The sequence below is a fragment of the Doryrhamphus excisus genome, chromosome 5 (genome assembly GCF_030265055.1).
Source record: "Doryrhamphus excisus isolate RoL2022-K1 chromosome 5, RoL_Dexc_1.0, whole genome shotgun sequence".
NCBI classification, from domain to species: Eukaryota; Metazoa; Chordata; class Actinopteri; order Syngnathiformes; family Syngnathidae; genus Doryrhamphus; species Doryrhamphus excisus.
In genome coordinates this window covers 5753511-5774788 of record NC_080470.1, presented here as the reverse complement: position 1 = coordinate 5774788, position 21278 = coordinate 5753511, and the positions used below count along the sequence as shown (strand labels likewise).

The 21278-nt window shown below is 39.2% G+C and overlaps 1 protein-coding gene across 2 annotated transcripts; it reads right to left on the bottom strand.

Annotated features, from left to right (window-relative positions):
• Positions 1-1508: 1508 nt before the first annotated feature.
• Positions 1509-16410, bottom strand: tie1 (tyrosine kinase with immunoglobulin-like and EGF-like domains 1). 2 transcript variants are annotated; one of them, XM_058073989.1, is made up of 24 exons: positions 16128-16410; positions 15321-15617; positions 15129-15239; positions 14903-15058; positions 13199-13330; positions 12918-13058; positions 12700-12828; positions 12319-12464; positions 11102-11246; positions 10860-11018; positions 10658-10798; positions 9506-9808; positions 8911-9201; positions 8421-8614; positions 7489-7635; positions 7336-7399; positions 7102-7212; positions 6578-6768; positions 5347-5460; positions 4517-4587; positions 3066-3106; positions 2873-2969; positions 2706-2805; positions 1509-2636 (listed from the first exon to the last, which is right to left on the bottom strand). In XM_058073989.1, exons 1-24 carry the CDS (start codon positions 16189-16191, stop codon positions 2565-2567), a joined length of 3417 nt encoding a protein of 1138 aa, XP_057929972.1. In that variant the 5' UTR covers positions 16192-16410; the 3' UTR covers positions 1509-2564. The 2 variants fall into 2 exon arrangements, with proteins under 2 accessions (XP_057929972.1, XP_057929973.1); XM_058073990.1 differs by lacking the exon at positions 9506-9808.
• Positions 16411-21278: the final 4868 nt, after the last annotated feature.

Genomic DNA, 21278 nt, shown 5'->3' with positions numbered 1-21278 from the left:
TTCCGATAGTGTACTTTGTTTATGTAGAAAGGAAACCCAATGACACATCGACTCAGGCCAGCAGCGGGAGATAAGTGTTCCAACCTACCATACTGGTTGAATGTCATTACTGACACACTCACTATTAGTGACTGAGAAACAAATGTGAAACCTTATTCAGTGCTATGCAATACTTATGAAGTCCAAAAATATCTCTTGAGGTATATGTGTCTGCTCATGTTACATTCATTCATTCATTTTCTACCGCTTATCCTCACGAGGGTCGCGGGGGGTGCTGGAGCCTATCCCAGCTGTTTTCAGGCGGGATACACCCTGGACTGGACGCCAGCCAATCACAGGGCACATATAGACAAACAACCATTCACACTCACATTCATACCTATGGACAATTTGGAGTCGCCAATTAACCTAGCATGTTTTTGGAATGTGGGAGGAAACCGGAGTACCCGGAGAAAACCCACGCATGCACGGGGAGAACATGCAAACTCCACACAGAGATGGCCGAGGGTGGGATTGAACTCTCGCTAGGTCTCCTAGCTGTGAGGTCTGCACGCTAACCACTAGACCGCCGTGCAGCCTACATTGGGCTTATGTTACATTAAAATTTGGGGGTTGTAGCTGTTTTTTAATTGGCATACATCACATTCTAAAAGCATGATTTAACAAGAAAACAAAATGTAATGTAATGTAATTTTGCAATTATAAAGTCAAAATATTCAGAATGGAAGTAGTCATCTAACAAGAAAAGTTGCAAAAAATTATGAAGGAAATAATTTTAGAAGCATAAAGATGAAATATTATATATATATAATATATAACTATGTAAAAATGTAAATATTATGGGAATAAAGTCATAATTATGAGAACAATAAAAATAATTACAAAAATAATAAAACAATAAATAAATAAAAATAAAACAATAAAATTTACAAAAAAAAGTTGAAATAGTTGGGAAATTTTGTAAATAAAAAAACAACAGCAGAAATGGAAAAATACAAATGACATTTTACATATTACATTTTTTTATGAAGAAAAATTGTAGTCGCATAAAGCTGAAATATCAAAGAAAAAAATGCATTCTGCCAGCTTCGGTCTGGACGTAGCCCTTTTGCTTTGCTCATTAGCCACCTTTTGCTCATCCAGTAGCCGGCCTGACTCTCGGGTAATTTTTACTTCCCATTTTTGACTTTTGCCTCACTTGTCGTGGTGCATTTGAACTGTTTTGGTGCACCGTAGTTTTCGTTTCTGCATTTGTCTGGAGTTTTCGGTGATCCAAACCCGAACATACATGCACCCCCCTAATGACAAAAACAACAGCAAAAAAAGGGAAAAAAAGCAAAGACCAAAGTTCATACTAATAATACACTTTTTCACCGATATCGCAAAGCTTTCTTGAAATATGTATAACTTCTTAACATATATCTACATGTCTCGCCCTCTGTGAAAGTTTGCACCCCCCCCCCCAGACAGTATAAAAAGCTAAAAAAGAAGACAAGACTCTAAGTAGTTTATGTACAGTACAAAAACCTTTACTAAAAAAACAGTAAATAAAAACATATTGAACAGTCCCAGTGAAGGATATTCATATAAAACTGGTATTGAAATTAGTATTACAGCTATTCAGTCATTGGGTCTCAAGATACGATCCCTTTTGTAGGAGTGTAACATGTGTAATAACATCATACCTACTTTGTTTGTAAGATTATTAGTGGTACATATACAAATAGTTTTTAAAAAACTTCACAACAATCAGCAAAACAAAGGTTTAAAACATCACTCAAAGAAGATACAAAATAATAATCATAGGTCGTCTTGTACAACACCGGCGCTGAGAAAGACTTGTGGATGCCCCATACAGACGAAGAACTCACATTCACACTTATTAATTAATTTAGAGTATTTTTTTAGGATAAAAACCCACTCTAGCATGCAAGAACATGCAAACTGTGAGGCAGTGCAAGCTTTCACATTTAACCTAATTTTCTTGTTCTACTGTGTCATTTCATGTAAGATTTCCGTTTTTACAGCGTGGGTAAAAGTCTACCCATAGTGTCAGTGCTTCTGTACTATTAGCGTCATTACATTCAGGCTATAAGAGGTCAAAACTATTTACAGTAGTTGACATGGCAGTGATAATACACAGATGGTAATTTAAAAAAAAAGGAGGCATAAGTGCTACATTTCATGTGTTTCCACCACTAAATGTGAGATTCACGTTATGTCTGTTCAAAGATGGAAGAACGGACAGTCGATAATTAAGTCCAACACCCCACAGACCCTGCGGTGTTTCAGCATGCCACGATACTCCAGATTTGCCATTTTCTTTTGACAAACTGACACGAAGATGGTATGATGCGTTGCCCTCCAAAGCGATCTGCTCATCCTTCAGATTCATCCCATAGTGTCCTTTCACAGTCCTCCGTCTATAACTGAGTGGTTTTGAAGGAGCGTCTGGGCCTCCTGTCTCTGCGCTGAGCAGAAGGGAGGTGGCAGTAACGTGGAGACAACCTTTTGGGTTTCTTCTTGAGGTTGCGTGGCATGCCAGGGCCTGGGGGGGCTGGTAGTCAGGCCTCCTCTGCAGTAGCATCTATTCCAGCGTAGGTAAAGTTCTCAAAGAGGGCCATGTTTACGTAGGCCTGGAAAATGGTAAAGTATTAATCAGCATGAAGTTAAAATTGGTGTTAATGATGAAACAGCGACATTACCTTCCTGGCCTCCTGCATCCGATTGAGCTGCACTGAGATTTGGGAGAAAGGGGGTCTTTCATAGGGTCGATCCCTCCAGCACTGTCTCATGAGCTCGTAACTGCATAGAAAGAGATAAGTTTGCTCGGGATGGTGGAAGGAATAATGTGGTATAAAAGGCAGCTTACACTTCATCGTCACAGTTTTTGGGCTTCTCCATCCTGTAGCCTTGTGGCAATTTTTCATAAAGCTCAGCACACGTCATTCCACAGTATGGCGTGCCACCTGACACACGAAGGACAAAAACATTGAGAAAAGTCTTAGGCTGTTAGATAGCGTCTATGGCGGAATAATTGGATGGATCCAAGGCGGTTTACTTACCTAAGCTTACAATTTCCCACAGGAGAATTCCAAAAGACCACCTAAGAACACATTTTATTAGCTATTATTATTATTATTATCTTTTTAACTTGCTTTACAGTACAGTTGGTGGATGTATCACATTCTCGGGTTCCATTTAAAAAATGTTAAAAGTCATATTAGTATGAGAACAAATAAAGCTGTAATTTTAAAAAGTTATAATTCTCATAATATTATTATCGTCATAAGAAGGAAGTTTAAATATTAATGAAAAAAATAAAAAACAACTGCAAAAATAGAAAAATACATTTCCGAGTATTTCCAAATTTTAAGAAAAAAAGGGGTATTTTACAGGATTAAACTCATAATATAAAAAAATAAATATAATGTAATTTTAGCTGTATAAACCTGAAATATTTCAGAAAAACTACGTTATTTTTTTCAAACAGCCAAAATATTATGGGAAACAAAAAAAATAAATAAATAAAGTGGTCACATTTTGGTGAAATTAGTTTGCATAAAAAGTGAGTGATGTGAAAAAAGTTATGAGAATAAAGTCAAAATATTATGGGAACTGAATCATGATTTTAAGAAGAAAATTTACAAGAAAAAAATAAACAATAGAAAACATTAGAAATGAAAAAACAGCTGTAATTTTACAAGTAAAAATATTGAAAATATAGAAAAAGTCTAACAAGAAAATATGTAAATTTTACCAGACTAAACTTAAAATTATGAAATTGATGTTATTATGAAAAATAACGTAATTTAGAATGATGGGGTATAAATGTGAAAGAAAAAATACATTAAATATACCAAAATAAGGTTAGGGAATGAGGAAAATTTATGAAAATAATTTTAAGAAGAAATTTTTTTATTTTTAATTTAAGAAAATAAAAATAATCTATTTTGGGCTTTACAGGATTAAAGTACTACAGTAATGTAAATGTGATATTTATCATGAATTATTTATCAAATTTTTGTCCATACTGTGTCTTTGACATGTCTCACAGTCTCTCGTTTGACATTCCTTAACATGTTTTTCCTAAATTCGATATAAATAGGCTTCAGTTGACGTACCAACGTATCGGTTTGTCTGCTAAGTTGTACCCGAGACTTCCTGGTTTGGCTTATCAGTACCACAACACGCTACTATCACGCCACCGGTGGCAGGAGGATGATTTGTTGTTTTGTCTTGGCAGCCGTTTTTGTGTGGTGGGCAGAGTTGAAAGCTCACTGGGAGGGGGGGGCTTAAGTACTGTAACTCATTTGAAAAAAAACTTTTGGTACTGAGCATACAAGATACTTCAGGAGTGCTTTTTGCTTTGACTTCTCAGGCCAGGATTTATGTAGGAACCTGCCAAGTGAATGTAATATGGTAACCTTAGGTAGAAAAAACTCCTGATCTGTCACAAAAACAACATCTTTCATCTTCTGTTATACTTTAAAAGAGCACCAAAGATGTTACTCACACATCACTTTTGGTTGTGTATACACTGTAGTTCAGAGACTCGATGGCCATCCAGCGAACAGGCAACCTACCCTGGAAGCAAACACATGATGTTAGACCTTCTGCCAAGTTCATTGTTGACAAGGGAGCTCAGCTCAGGGAGGTCCGATATTATAAACAAGTATTGGAGTTACTAATAAATAGTGTTGGGTAAATTACTTTCAAAACATATAACGTTATAGTAGCTCCTTATTTTCCCCCCAAAGTACCTCAATTAGTCACATAATTACTCCTTCATAATTGTAATGAGTTACCACAGAAAGTAGTTATTGTGTTGCTTTGGGGGGGGGGGGCTTAAATATGTAAGATACTGTAATTTCCAGTGTATAAGACGCATTATCAGTACACTATCGGAAATTGAGAGTTGGACAATATCAGCATATCGGTTTTCGGCAAAAAAGCCAATATCCGACATCCCTAGTCACAAGATTATAACATCGCCATAAATTAGCCGTACATTAGCCCGTTGAGAGATGTTTCATGAGATTAGTTAGGCTGGGCTTGTGACTTACATGTGTATTCCTAATAGCAAGCCACCACAGCTATTGTTGACTAGCTATTTAGCTTCCTGTGCATTAGTAGTGAGCGATGGCAACTGAAGCAACATCCACATCATTGCTATAGATATCAATGCATACTCCATTCCACTGTCAGTAACAATGTTGCAATATTCGGAATAATAATTCATAAGATTACTGGACACAAACTCTTAATATCACTGATCATCTGCAGCTGAATCATTATAAATATGCTAATATTAAAAAACAACATCAGTATGAACTCAGCACTTACCATGGTCTTCTTAACATAAACCTCCTCACCACGGGAAAGACCAAAGTCTGCTATCTTTGCCACCAGATTGTCGCCGACAAGAACATTCCTGGCAGCCAAATCTCTGTGAATGAACTGATTTCAAATAAATAAAGGACAGAAAGAGAGGCGTTATTAATGGGAACACTGCTTGTGCAATCAATTAATTATGAGCACATGTTTCTATGTTTCTATGAAGATGCTTTAAGGTAATGAGACTTATTTTTATATACTTCTGTATCAATTATTTATTACTTTATTTTTCTGATGACTGGCATAAATAGCGAATTTCTGCTGCCACTTAGCGAGGTGCAAGAGGTCCACTTTAAGCATCCACTTGATTTTTTTTGTCTTTTCAAATTGGCCGTTAAGTTATAAGCAGCTCTTATGAGCACACCAAACATATTGATGTTAACATTTTAATACAGAGGTGTCCAAAGTGCAGCTCGGGGACCATTTCTGGCCCTTGGTGTTTTTTTTTCAATTGGCTAGATTATATATAGAATATAGTTTAACATATAACAAATAACAGTAATTTTACAAGAATCAAGTCAAAATATTAAGAGAAAAACATTGTAATCCAATAAGAAAAAGTCATAATTTTATGAGAATAATGCAATACAATGACAAAAAATAACATCATTTCCATAGCATAAAGTTGAAGTTGAAAAGAAAAATGCATTAGAAAATTATATATTATTTTTAACAATGGGAAAAATTGGTTGTGTGAAAAGTTCTAACCTTACGAGAATGAAATCAAAATATGATGGCATTAAAGTCATAATTGGGAGAAACATATTTACAAGGAGAAACTTGAACAACTTGACAAACGAAAAAAAAACAATACTTTAAAAAAAGAATTTAAAAAATATGTAATTTTATTCAATTGAAGTCCATCCATCCACTTATTAGGTAAATTGGGAAAATTAAATAGGTAAAATGTCATGATATTATGTAACTAATACAAAACAAATATTTACAAATATTATTTAATAAGGAAATATAAATATTTGGAAAATGCATAATTACCGCATAAATGGGGCAAAAAAGCAACAATACTAATATTGTGCATTTTTTCTTGATATACATCAACTTTTTAGCATGTCTATATGTCTATATGTTATATATTTCAGTATGTGACCACTGGTGGAACACATTTGGACACCCTACCTTAAAAGTTCATATGTTGACAAACATCCATACACCGTCTCACCTGTTTGTCACTAAGGTAATGCATCCCAGTCGCCACGTCAACAGCAAACTGCAGCAACTGTTGTGAGGTGAGCGTGGAGGCGGTGCCGTGTTCCTTGGCAAAGGCAGGGTCAGTCTCCAAGACGCGACTTTTTCTCAAGAAGTCCAGAAGGTTGCCATAGGGAGCATATTCTATAGCTATGTATAGGTAACCTGAAGAAGAGAGCACTTTTATTTGAGAAGCAATTTGTCCATGCATGGAAATAGAAGAGGGTCAAGGAAACCTTATAAGTTTCAATAAACAGTCTCTTATCAGAGGTCTGTTTGAAAAGTAATGATGTAATGATCCAAGACACCAAAGATTATTTAGATTGGAACTATTCCGGTGTGAAATAAAACTTGCAAAACTGGTGTTTTTGGAAGATATTCAATACCTCATACGCATATCATATCATGTGCTGCATTATAAACAATACTTCCATCATTTTCCTCATTCATTTCAAAGCATGTTAAAAAAAAATGAACCACTAGGTGTCAGTCCCTCACCTCTGTTCTCACAGGCACCAATCAGGTTGATGATGTTGGGATGCTGGCCGAGTTTACACAGCACCTCCAGTTCCCCTGCAAAGTCTCGGTGGTCATTCTCTGAGGCAAACTCTGCAAGAGGCAGACACTGTGTTGTTAAAAGGGATGATGAAATGAACTTTTCACATCAACACAGGGACCATACTTCATCTGCTTGCAATACTGATTTATATGTAATGTTTATGCGGAGGTCACCTTTCAGCATTTTTATGGCTGCGCTCATCTTGTTTCCATCCTTCTTGATCATGGCTTTAATGACCTGGTAGTAAGAGCATTCTGTGCTTAGATGTTTAACCGCATGGGTAAAGGTTAAAAAAAAATATATATATATACGTATATATGGCACACCTGTCCAAAGTTGCCTTCTCCGATGACATCCTCAAATTTAATGTCTTCCCATTCCAGGATTGGGTAGGTAAGAGGCTCCGGGGTGGGCTTAGGCCTTCGTGTCAGGGTCAGAGTTCCAGAGTTAAACTGCAGAATTGTCTCCTCACCCTGTGGATGTAATGGTAATGGTTTTATTTCATTTGAACATGCATCAGATTACAATTGAGTGCATCACATAATCAGTTCACAGTTCCACATGTCCAAAAGGAGTAGGAAGAAGCAAAGCTTATTAAATCCTACCCCTCCATCTGGTACTTTTACAATCAGTAACTGTTACATTTGTTCACTTCCTGCTTTCATAATATAGTTTCAGGGTTTTTTAAATATTTTTAAATATTTTTAAATATTTTTAAATATTTTTAAATATTTTTAAATATTTTTAAATATTTTTAAATATTTTTAAATATTTTTAAATATTTTTAAATATTAAAAAAAGTAACTTTTTTTTTAAACTTATTTATTTATTTTTGTCACGTACCAAAGTACGAGGTGATATAACCATCCAATGACATAATGGGTACCATAGTAAGTGTCAATATAGTGATATATATAGCACATCATGACTGGTTCAAGACTCTTCATCCTTGTATTGTTTCTTGAATTGGCTCATCGTTGTGCATTGTTTGAGTTCCTTACTCAATCCATTCCATAGTTTGATTCCACATACTGAAATGCTATGGCTTTTTAATGTAGTCGTAGCATATAAATGTTTCAAATGTAGTTCTTCCCTGAGATCATATTTCTCCTCTCTTATAGAGAAGTATTGGACATTGGACGACATTTTTAGGTAATTGGTTGTTTTTAGCCTTATGCATTATTTTAGCTGTTTGAAGTTTTTTGTCAACACACATATCAGTAAAGTACTTAGACTAAAGCCATTATCAGTCCCTTACCGATCCAGACTGGTAGGTGAATGTGCGTCGCCGGCTTAGTACGGTTTTGCGGATGAAGAAGAAAGCGAGCAGTGCCAGCAGGATGGTCACACAGGTGACCGTCACTGATCCAACCACGGCCACCAGCAGCTGATAGTTGTCCCCGGCAGGCCTCCGAGCAACACCTTGGGTGGTCGGGGTCAAACTCTGCAAGCCTTTTTTTTTTGCAAAGGAAAAGAAGATGGAGAGAAAAACAAGCGGGATATGTTTTGAGGCACAAAAGATAAATGGCCCGTGTCGTATTATCATGAGTAAATCTTTCTGGAACACGTGTGTGTGTGGGCCTGTCAAATAGAGTAGACTCCAGTCTGTCATAAGTAAGACTGAGATTTTGTTTATTTCCATCTTCCTTCGCTTATGCTCAGAAAAACTATTTCTCAAAGTGCAAAGTGGTGAGTGATTTCTATGTCCACAGGACCTCATGGTGGTCGGTGGATTTAAAAAATCTTACCTTCACCTTGTGTCATTTCCTGAACAAACTTGCTCCACTCGCCTGGCACCTTGGAGAAAGCTCTCACTCTAAACTGATAGAGTGTGCTGCTGTTGAGCGCTGTAACATCTTTAGCCGTCTTGTTTCCATCATCTGTGTCCACCCAAAGGTGCGGGCTCCCCTGGCTGACCGGCTGGTACTCAATTACATATTTCATAACGCCCCCGTTCACATCCTCGGGGGGCTGCCACCTCACTTGGATGGCTGACACAGACAAGGGCAGCGTCTGGACGTTGCGTGGGGGTGATGGGCCTGAGAGAAGAACACATGGGGACTATTAAGCATATTTTGCACTTGAAATAAATCTAGTACTTCAGTACAAAGCTTTCATGGCTCATTCTGACAAAACACAAATGATATTCAATGAATGAACTTGCCCTGCACTCACACAAGGTTTGTGTGCAGGGAGAGAGAGTCACCACGCAACCAGCAAGCACCAGTCACACTCCATAAATCTAATGAGCTCTTCTATTCTGTTTATTTTGTAGGAGCCTCGATCCTTTTGATGAACTTCACGCACGTGTCTTGTCTAACCAAAAGTTGAGTTTCTAGTTACCCTGGCTGTTGATGCGGACGTGGTAGGGCGTGGAAGGAGGCCCCTGGCTGCCACCGTTGACGAGGCGTACCACCACTGTGTAGTCTTGCTGGTATTCCAAGTTGTAGAACTTTTTCGATAGAACATTTAACATTGTGGTCGCTTCCAGTAGTTTCTCACTGCGTGGTGGTGGACCAAAGAGCTGCACTAAAAAACCACTGGCTGTGTCGGTATTAATGCCACTGTTGTTGGGAAGTCGCCATCGCACAGTGACATTGCGACCTTCCACCAAGCTGATGTCAATCTCTGGTCGAAATGTGGGCTCTGTGGCGACAGAGAACACAGAATGGGCCGGGAGCTCATTGTGAATTTCAGCTAATTATGTCACTATCCAAAATGAAATCGTCTACTCAGATACAACTTCCTCCCAGAAGAACTAAACAGCAAGGCCCCACAGAATGGAGAATTAAGGAGGCACCTTTGGGGATATTGGTTCCTATATTTCATGACCGCCATCATCATCATAGTACCATTTTCTCTTTCTATCTCTCTATCTTGCTCAACCCAACTAGACCCACCACCCCCCCACACCGAGTTCTGATGTTTCTTTCCGAGCTTTTCCTTGCCTCCATCACCAAGAGCCTGCACATGTGGACTTCATGGATGGTGTAAAGGCTATGAGGCTTTGGTTCATGTTCATGTCTTTCCAAATAATATCAAGTCAAGTGAATTTAACACAGGGGGGTCTCCAAGCAAGACTAGAAAACTATATTTGTTTCACAATACAGTACCCCCCCAGACCGAGGGTACAAAAATTATTTGTATTTTAACTGTATTTTTGTTTTTTAACTGTACAGACTGAACTCCAAACTGTACATGTTGTCAAGTCTGCACTATAATTGAATGAAATGCCTTCCTCTCACCTCCCCTACCCCCGCCCCCAATGGTTTACCCCACGACTTGTTTAAATGGCTTTACAGGCTATAAATTTACATGCAATAATTTTTGGGAAAACACACACATACACACATGCTCTCCCTCAGTGCAACAACTCTTGTGTTTACTACGGATGGATTTTTCATTTGATCATTAAAACATTAATTAAGCATTAAAGTGTAACCATACAAGATATAATTATGTCAAGGAGCAGATTTATTTGTCTGTGAGTCTTACCAGGATAATCAGTTTCCATGATAGCCTCTGGTCCTGGGGCCCCTTCTCCTCCCTCACCAGGACGTGTCAGCTGAACCCGAACATGGTACTGTGTTGAAGGCTCCAGGTTCATCAATGTGATGGGTTCTTTGTCACTGTAGACTATAAATAGAAAGTAGGTAAGAAATGATTACACTACGTAATCTACGTATGATATCTTTACCGATGATAGAGGACCATGAATCGGCATTGTCAACAGGCTTGTAGAGAAGCCTGGTAGAAACAATGGGCCCGTCTCCTCTGTGACAGTCCATGGGCATCACAAGTAGCTGCTTACTTCTCTTTTCCAGCAGTATGGGAGCAGTGGTTGGCACCGGTGGTTCTGAACACAAACAACATAAAACCTGTGATGTCACTGTCCGTCTTTTCCTTGATGTCCGTTATTCCAAAGTCTTTCACACAGACCTTTAATGGTAAGATTGAATTTACGGGAGTCCTGGCCTCCGTTGGTCGACACCCTGCACTCCCATAATCCTCCTTGTTGGGCACTCAGACGAGGGATCACAAACATGGCTATGCTTTTATTGGAATCCATGACAGTGTGTGAGGCCTGAGAGTAAAATGTATGAATGGAGAAGACACAAAATATATTTGTCACAGGAAGTAATGGCACTTATGTTCCAGGAATGTGAATGCAGTGTTCAGCAGAACCTTAACCTCTTATCTGTATGTACTATAAATGTAAAAATATATCAGTTCTGGTATACTGTCTGTTATTGCACAGCCAAACAGCGTGCCAAGCAAACTAGTCAAGTGCCCAAACAAAACATCCATGTGTTGATGATTCAGTCTCTGCAAAGAATGGATAATGGTTATCTTAGAATTGGGACACTATGGACAGATTCTGGCCAAGGAATCCTTGAATCCCTTTTCATTAAGTGTGTAACTCTGTCTGTCTTCTTTTTTCCTGTCAAAGCATTCCTGTCTCTCTATTCAAGTGCACTGCGTAACTCTGAGAGTTGGATTAGGCTTTCTTATTTTTATTAAAATAACCCGCCATAAGTCGAGTGGTTAGCACGCAGACCTCACAGCTAGGAGACCAGGGTTCAATTCCACCCTTGGACATCTCTGTGTGGAGTTTGCATGTTCTCCCCGTGCATGCGTGGGTTTTCTCCGGGTACTCCGGTTTCCTCCCACATGCTAGGTTAATTGGCGACTCCAAATTGTCCATAGGTATGAATGTGAGTGTGAATGGTTGTTTGTCTATATGTGCCCTGTGATTGGCTGGCGACCAGTCCAGGGTGTACCCTGCCTCTCGCCCGAAGACAGCTGGGATAGGCTCCAGCCACCCCCGCGACCCTCGTGAGGATAAGCGGTAGAAAATGAATGAATGAACCCGCCATAAAACCAAAAAAGTGGTGCATACTGCTGTAGGGTCGTGGAGTTTTTGTGCGAATTTTGAGGCATATTATTTCCTACAACGTTTTTTTCTAATTGTGCACCATGTTCAGATACCACAGTGGTTCTTATATTATTAGATGCTTTTCTGCTATATTGTCTTGGCAACTACATTGAGACTTGTTTCCTTACTATGTGCTGTGAATGGTTACACAGACATGATTCAATTGGGGAACTTCAACTTTCATATTGGCCTTGGTTTATTTCAAATGTTATCTTCTTACCCTGAGCACGGTGCTGTCCAACTTCCGGAGCTCAATGCTGTCATGGCTAGGTAGAGGATTGCCTGTGGCTGAACAGAAGATCTTTGGGCTAGAGTTGAGATTCCACTCTAAATTACTGTCCAAGTCCAAGATCTCAGGAGCTCGGTCTAGGGAGAGGTAGTTCATATACAGAAAGATTTTTTTTTAACTTTTAATGTGGTTTATATGCAAATATGGTTTATTTGCAAGGATTAGCTGAGATAATACCCCATAAAACTCAAACACTGATATGACAGCATCAGAGGAACTCCAGATGAATTGTCTTTCTCATAAGAGTGTGCTTTGGGCGTTGGCTCTACATATTCTATTCCTTTTTGAGATAGAAGCCAACACAGAACTTACCAGGTTTCTCACAGTTCTGTCCTCTCCATCCTGTGGGACACTGACATCCACTAAAGCGATTGCACACTCCTCCATTCTGACATCTACAGCTCAGTCTGCAGTCGGGTCCATACATGTCATTATGGCAGGCTGGCAATAAAAACACAGAAATGTTTACAGCTAACTCTAAAATATTGTTACATTATACACAGACTGGGAAAAGTCATGATTAGCCGTACCCTTCTCACAACGGCTCCCAACCCAGCCGCTAGCACAGGAGCAACCGTAAGGATCAGGTAGGCAGAAACGAAGACCCTTGCAGTTCAGCTCGGCGCTGCATGACTCTTGGCAGTTTCGGCCAAACATTCCTTCTCTGCAGGCTACAAACCATCAGAGAAGGACAAAAGTATACAAAGATGAATATCATTGTGTGAGAGTTGAATATTTTAGAGGTGCTGAGAGGTGTTCAGAACAGTCACCATCTGTGCAACCACATTCATGAAGACATCGGAGTACCAACCAGTCTCACAGCGTGTTCCCATAAATCCAGGAGGGCAGATACAGTCTCCATCAGCATCGTGACAAACTCCACCGTTCAGACACTCTGGGCAGTCCTTGTCACAGTAAGGACCCCATTTCTTATCGGGACAGTCTAAGAAAGAAAGAATGTTGTTAAACATTTGGAAATAGTTGCATAAAAAACATTCAAGAGTTCCTCCTCTTTGGTGATTTATTTTGTCTAACTGCATCGGTCTTGCGAACGTAAACCAGTGGATAGTATTTTGACCACTTTTTAAGCCTATTTATATGTTCACTGAATCAAATCATGACATACAATCCACAGAGGAATTGAGTAATAGCAGAAAAAGCAATAAATACCATGTAAAATCCTTAAGCACAACAGATGGAGGGTGGAGGAGGTGTTGCGATTACTCAAGTCTCTTAAGAATACTGAAGTAATGCACATGGAGTCCCATCACAAGATGTAACCTGTAGTGATTTCAATGCTCACTGAATGACCACAAAATCAGCTCTCCACAGGGATATGCTGCTACAAACGGGAAGCTTGCAATGGAGGTTTGAGACTGTATCTCAAAACATGTGATATAATGACCATACAACATTAAGTACAAAGGTAAACTCCTACAATGAAGCAACTTCCTACAACTCGTGGTTCTCTCTCCTCACCCACACTCTGACAGTGTGGTGTGTCCCATAAACTGCTATAAATAAAATTCTTGCCCAACTCCTTCCAAATTTTTTTTGGTAATGTGAACGACTCACATAGAAGATCAGTTTTTAAAAAAGGGCACATATAGACAAACAACCATTCACACTCACATTCATACCTATGGACAATTTGGAGTTGCCAATTAACCTAGCATGTTTTTGGAATGTGGGAGGAAACCGGAGTAAAACATGCACGGCGGGGAGAACATGCAAACTCCACACAGAGATGGCCGAGAGAGGAAACGAACCCGTCTCTCCTAGCTGTGTGGCCTGCACGCTAACCACCATGCTGAATTGGATTGTTCAGTCATAATCATCTGGTGGTCCGCACTCCACTGCCATCTTAGTTGACATCCTAAAACGCTTCCTTATGGGTGTGGGAAACGATGCAATAACTGATTTCATAAATTTAAAACATACACGATTCATGATATGCATCGATCCATTGCACTACAGCTCTGTCGCTGCACATAAACAATCCTTGTTTATTGCAGTCTTAGACTTGCTGTGTCATAATTTGCTCTACAGGAAACTTCAAAAACATTCAACAGCGTCGTTTTCTACAAAAAATGATCTCATAAGTTGGCCTTATTGCGTTCGGCTTTTAGATTTGATGTACAATTGTAGCATCTCCCTTCAAAAATGTTCCGATTTGAAGCAGATGAAGCAGGAGAACATGCAAACTCCACACAGAGATGGCCGAACGAGGAATCGAACTCGGGTCTCCTAGCTGTGTGGCCTGTGCGCTAACCATATATCGGCCGTGTTGCCGTCACAAGCGTACAATGGGATAATTTTTCCAAAATGCTGAACGTTAGCTACTATCTATCTTCGTCATTTAGGTACCCTTTCTTGGCAAGTAACAAATCAAGGCAATTCATTTGTGTAACAGTATAACATCTGTCTGTCATTAAAGGTATTTCCACATCTGGCGCTCGAGGCGTCAAAGTCCATTATGAGGGGTGTTTCTACAGTATACTCGGTGCCAACAAACCTCTGACAATGAGCCTCATCCAGGCCCCCTGCAAGGGACTGTCCCCCACGTAGCTGGCACTGTAGATGCCTTCATTGGCGAAAGCCGCGTTCTCCACTGTCAGAACAGCAGTGTGATTGACCATGTCATTCCAGTGAGTCATGTAGTAGTAATTTCCTACACAAAGTACATAATTATTGACATGGACTACAAAGTTTCCTGCAGCACCTGTGTTAAGCTAGTTTACCATTGTACTTCCAGGTCACGTCCCTCTTTTGGGAGCTCAGGAGCTGCATGCTGAGGTGAACCGTTTCCCCTTTATTAGCAGTCAGAGTCAAGTGATTTGGGACAAAATTTGCTGTGAATAAAAACAAATGACAAATTTAATGTCATAACAGGTTTGGGTCATCAGCGGGCGTCATATGAAATGTGAATGTACCTCTGCCAAAGTTGTTAATCATTGTGATGGTCTCAAGTGGAGGACTTTCCTGAGTGGATTCACAGTAAAAGATACCAATGTTATCTAGGTCCTTGAACTCTCTAGCCACCACTTTCTTATTCCTGGGTTTATGGAGTCTGAAATTTGGCATTTTGGGGAATATGAGGATTTTGTTGTCTCTCTTGATGTCCAGTTCCACATGGGCAGGGGTGCGCTCTCCGTTGATGCATGAGATGGAGAAGTGATTTACTTTGGTGACCTCTGCTGTCGATATCATGGTTAAGTCAATCACAGCATCTGAAAGACAGGAGTTTGTCATTCAAATTGTTTTATATTTTCTAAAATTGAATAGTTTTAAGATCATTGTGATTAATGACAGTTGTCTGAAAACATCTCTAAGTTTATTTTTATTCTGTATGTGTAGAAGAAGGATCTGTGTTGAACTCCTAAATACCATGAACTATCATGACAGAAAGTGTCCTGCTCATTGAAGGGAGAAAAAAAGTGAGTGAAAATCACATGCTTACATTTACACAATTCCCATGTTCCCAAAAGGGCCAATAAAGTCAGTTTATTCAACAATACTCGGGCCCCAAATCCACAGAACAATGCCAGGAAACATGGATGAGCTTCTTTTCCCTCATGAGAGTTCAAATATCGCCAAAACAAACATGTCCACACTAAATTCCATGCCATGGATCCAAATTAGTGCTATAATAGTAATATAATGTAATCTGGTGTTCTTGTTGACATAGTTGCCGTTTAAAGTGCCAAATTGAAATGATTCAAATTCTTGTTCTTTCTTACCTGACAGATCAACGATGCACAAAACCCACATCCACACAATCTTCATACTGATTTGAGTCCTCATTGACAAAAAAAAATGTTTATAAGTAGTGTCCCAATGTGGATGTTCACCTGCAGGAAAGGGGTTCGTAAATCCAAAGCGGTGACCATGCGTCACAACCAACGCTGCGCCTTTTTACGCATAACTTGGAGGCGAAATGTGCCAATAACGAAACTAAAAATAATCTCCGGTAAAAGTTGGCGAATGTCGGCGTTAACGGCGGTGTTGTAGAGATGAAAACCAAGCTCGGATTTTGACTCACTGTGAGGTTGAGTTTTCTCTGGGTGGGAAAGGAAGGAAGAGCGTCACGGACAGCCGCGCTGCTGGCGCGCCACAGCGCTTATTATGACGCATGTGTTTACATGGCACTGTATGTAATACAGTGTACAATGTATTACAATGTATTACACCGTATGTAATAGTTATTATCATTATTATTATAAATTTTATTCATAGAACACTTCAAAAACTCAAAAGATGCTTTACATGGGAAAAGCACAGAGTTCAGAGCAAATAGTTAAAAGTGCATGAAAAAGACAAGATTGCAATGTGATTTATTGCTAAATATGTACATTTTAAAGAGTTATCAGTAAGGGTCAGCTGTCTCATGGATGTACGGTGGAAGTGAGTGTGTTTACTAACAGTATATATACAGTTAGTACATTTGAACTGAAATGATAACACTCTGTTTTCTGCTTTATTGCTTAGAGTATAGTACATAGTAACTCTCGCTATACTGAGGAAGGCCTTTTCTTCTGTTTAATTAACTTCAATTCTAAACTTTTGATTCCAAATACAGTTTTTAACATTATTAGAGCCCTCTAGACATGAAACAACACCCCTATAGTCACATTTACACTTATAGTACACTGTATAATAGACAAAATAAGATAAATGAATTATGAATTCAAGAAACAATACAAGCAGTTGATGTTTGCTAAATACAAGGATGAAGAGTCTTGAACCAGTCATGATGTGCTATATATATCACTATATTGACACTTACTATGGTACACATTATGTCATTGTATGGTCATATCACCTCGTACTTCGGTACATGTCAAAAAAAAAACTTAAACTATATTTGGAAAGCAGGAAGTGAACAAATGTAACAGTTACTGATTGTAAAAGTACCAGATGGAGGGGTAGGATTTAATAAGCTTTGCTTCTTCCTACTCCTTTTGGACATGTGGAACTGTGAACTGATTATGTGATGCATTCAATTGTAATCTGATGCATGTTCAAATGAAATAAAACCATTACCATAAATAAGACATAGTATAAACTCACAGGCACACACATTAGGTTTGCCACTTAATATAGTATAGTAAGTGACTTTGGGCTTGATTTTTATAAAGCTAGTCACTTGTGGTCTCTCTCAAGGCCTGACAGCACTTGTGCACATATCCCTACATACCCCTGATACGCCTACAACTCGCTTATAATACTTCCATACTTACTTAATACTTACACACACACATTACGCACAACCACGAACTGTCATAATACTGCAACTTGTTTAATGATGAGTATACATTAGATAAATGAACCATGAATCAATGAACATGGGCCTTTATCTTTGAATGTGTGAGTATAATATGTCTTCCTGATGCTTTTAACTGTATTTACTTGGCATTTGATTGATATGAATATTTGCAGCCTCGCCCCCACACCTCTTTGCTGGTAATGATTGGCCAAATGCAACATCTTTGTTCTATCACTTCACTGAGTTGCTGGTCTGATCTAAAATCCATGCTCCTCCCTGCCTCAACTCTGAGGAAATAACGAACAATGCGCTTGTTGTGTCTATATTCTTATTTTGTCTGCGATAATTTAAAATGTCTGCTCCGGCTAACTTTGAAACACATGCCTTTTCTCATTTTCTCGGCAAAAAGTGTGAGACTGATTTGATGTTTTCTTTACATTTCCTTGCAGATTCAGCCAATCAGCTATGAGTTAACTCTCCTCCTTATTGTCTGAGATTTCCTGTTTTCGATGTCAGGAGTTCACTTTAGTTTTCTTTAGCCTGCAAGGAATATTCACTTGTGTAGTATAGTATACAAAACAAAGGGGAAACTAATATTTGCAGAGCTGTTAACATACATTCACAATCACATGGTAATGTCAAGTCAACCGTAAAATGATACCATGGCTACCTGGTGTATTGGCAAGTTATCAATTGTAATAATCACAACAATGTCCATGCACTCCCATATTGAAATGGTTATGTCTTCAAATCAGTGGGTTTACTTTTCCCACAAAGGATCTTGGCACATGTATTTTTTTTATTTTTTTTTTGCAGCCCAGACATCCCCCCAAAAGATATTTTTCTTCATGTGTTCCAAAGACATCCTCCAAAATTAATCAACAGATAGAAATGACAAAGACTGACACTTGTTTGGACCAGTTCCATTGCACAAGGGGTCAAGAAATGTTCATTCAAGAAACTCCTAATTGCCAAAAAAGTATTTTTTTTATGTGTGTCCAAGCCTAAACTGATAACAAGAGTAATGTGACAGTGTTGCATTCTATTGATGCTGCTTTCCAGAGGGAGCCTACAGGGAAAAGACAAATTGCTAGGTCAGCACAGATGCTGCAACCTCTGGCTTTGTAAAAACTGTCAGGAGCTGAACAGCGGTGCATTAGTACATGAGAGTGTTTGCATATGCATTATATTATACTCTTGTGAAGTTGACATACTAGTGGAGCCATACAGCTGTGTTTTTAGATGGACATCATCGCACCTTTGTTGGTAATTAGGTTTAATTACCTGGCTGGAACCATTGCTATTAAAAGTACAGTGTGTGTCTATGTATGTAGTAGTACTATGTACTTGTCGGATACAAATACTTGAATTTTACCCCTTTTACACGATGCTATTGATCTTGCATGATGCAAATCTTTTCAAACATTCTTGAAAAGTCACTACGGGACAACTTAAAGACTTTTAAAATAATTGCCTCCCACAGTGTCCATGCAGTAGTGTGATACCGAGTGTTTGTAATGGTTTCTGACATGTTGTTGAGGTTTCAGTGTGGGAAGGTGATGATGGCAGAGCCGGGGGTGCCTATGAGCGAGACCAACAACTCAGACGGGAGGTCTTCTGTGGCTTTGAGAAAGTTTGTATTAAATTCCCATTTCCCCTCATTGTGTAGTGAGCTGGCCCAGCTCCACACGCACTGATCCTGTGGGGCCCTGAGAGGCTATAGGTTTGAGTGTCACTAACACCCTCTAACACCCCTGTATGAGGGAAATAATTAAAAAAAAAGCTTGAGACTGAGCCTGTGCATTTATGCAAGCACAATCTTAAGTCGGATTTCCAAAATGATAAGGAACCATTAAACCTTGATAAGCCACTTGTTTTGAAAGCAGTCTTTCCAAGCTAAAAACACTGTAGCGCTATTTTCACAGGAACATTTCCTTCTCATTTACACTAATCACATACCAGGAGCACATTTGTGTCCAGATTAGTTTTTAGAATGACACAGCTAAGACTTGCAAATGTTCTTTTACAGACTAAAAGTATACTAGGGTGTATTCCTTTATGCAGGTGAAGTACAGGTGGTTTCTTTCTTTACAGCGTTGCTTGTTACATTTGGTGGTTAAGGCAGTCCAGGTATCCAGAAACCTTAAAAACAACAAGGAACTATATATACATGTGTAAGTCGGTATTATGTCTTATTATTATGTCTTTTTTTCTATAATTATGTCAACTATGTTGGGTAATATCAGTGTAAATGTGATTATAGGGGTGCTATTTCATATTTGGAGGCCACTATTAAGGTAAAAACCAGGTCACAAACAGGCCATCTATGCTCTAACTATGGAAATATTCAATTTAGGAATAAGGAATCTTACCACACGGAAATTTACTGATTACAATTGGGTCTGGAACCAATTAACCACGATAAACTGTATTTACATTCATTCATTCATTCATTCATTTTGTACCGCTTTTCCTCATGAGGGTCGCAGGGGGTGCTGGAGCCTATCCCTATCCCCTATCTCTCTTCGGGCGAGAGGCGGGGTACACCCTGGACTGGTCGCCAGTCAATTACAGGGCACATATAGACAAACAACCATTCACACTCACATTCATACCTATGGACAATTTGGAGTCGCCAATTAACCTAGCATGTTTTTGGAATGTGGGAGGAAACCGGAGTACCCGGAGAAAACCCACGCATGCACGGGGAGAACATGCAAACTCCACACAGAGATGGCCGAGGGTGGAATTGAACCCTGGATACACCAAACACAAATTTCATAATGTACGCATGCACCACCTTCCAGTTACATTACACTGGTAATTTATTCAGATGGATTTTACCAGTGAGAATAATACACTGATGGGTAACACCATTTGTTGATTGACTTGCTCGTTAGCAGGAATATGCAAAACCTACTTAGAGTACATACTTAGTATGTACAGTTGCACATACTACCTACATACCTGTTCATAAAAGATTATACACAGTAGCCTGGTATTTCACGAATGGACAAAGAAATCCCCAAATGATATAATGTTAAATATTTTACTGCTTTATAGGAATTAATTTTCTTTCTTGCCCTCATCACCAAACCAGACAGTGTTCATGCAGAAATATCACTCCATTCCAACAAAGCTTTACCCGGTGGTATGCCTTAGCATTGTCTAAGTTTCCTGTTTCCTCCTTCGTGCTTATTTACAGTGTTTTAACTGCAATACATTTTTCCAACAATTATTTTCCATTGCTCACATACTGGAAAGAAAACAGCACACAGAATTTGGATCGACTGACCCTTCGCCAACCCCAATCTCCCATGCAGTCTCCAGTAGCGATGCTAGACTCCCGCTATACGGTTATGAGGGTGATCTGGGTCTATCAGCAGATGCAGAATAGGTTGACCCTCCAGTATGACACCAAACAAACCCTCCATAGTGCCAGGATGTTGACGGATGTTAATTTTGCATCTCTGCATGCTGACCCCACAGGTAGCTGTCATTTACACAGACACACGGCTCATTATTAGGGCTGCGAATCGGACAATGGAAGTCCCAAACATAACAGCATGGAGTCAACCTTTGGATGTAACAAGGAGAGATAGGGCTGAGGGTCCCCCCCCCCCCC

What these genes read in the sequence shown, in the direction of transcription:
- tie1 (XM_058073989.1), bottom strand. Translation starts at nt 16,191, where the DNA reads ATGAGGACTCAAATCAGTATGAAGATTGTGTGGATGTGGGTTTTGTGC. An exon ending in AGCCATAAAAATGCTGAAAG is followed by an intron (nt 7,213 to 7,335) that starts GTGACCTCCGCA and finishes TGCCTCTTGCAG; the next exon opens with AGTTTGCCTCAGAGAATGAC. An exon ending in AAAAACTGTGACGATGAAGT is followed by an intron (nt 2,806 to 2,872) that starts GTAAGCTGCCTT and finishes CTTTCTATGCAG; the next exon opens with TTACGAGCTCATGAGACAGT.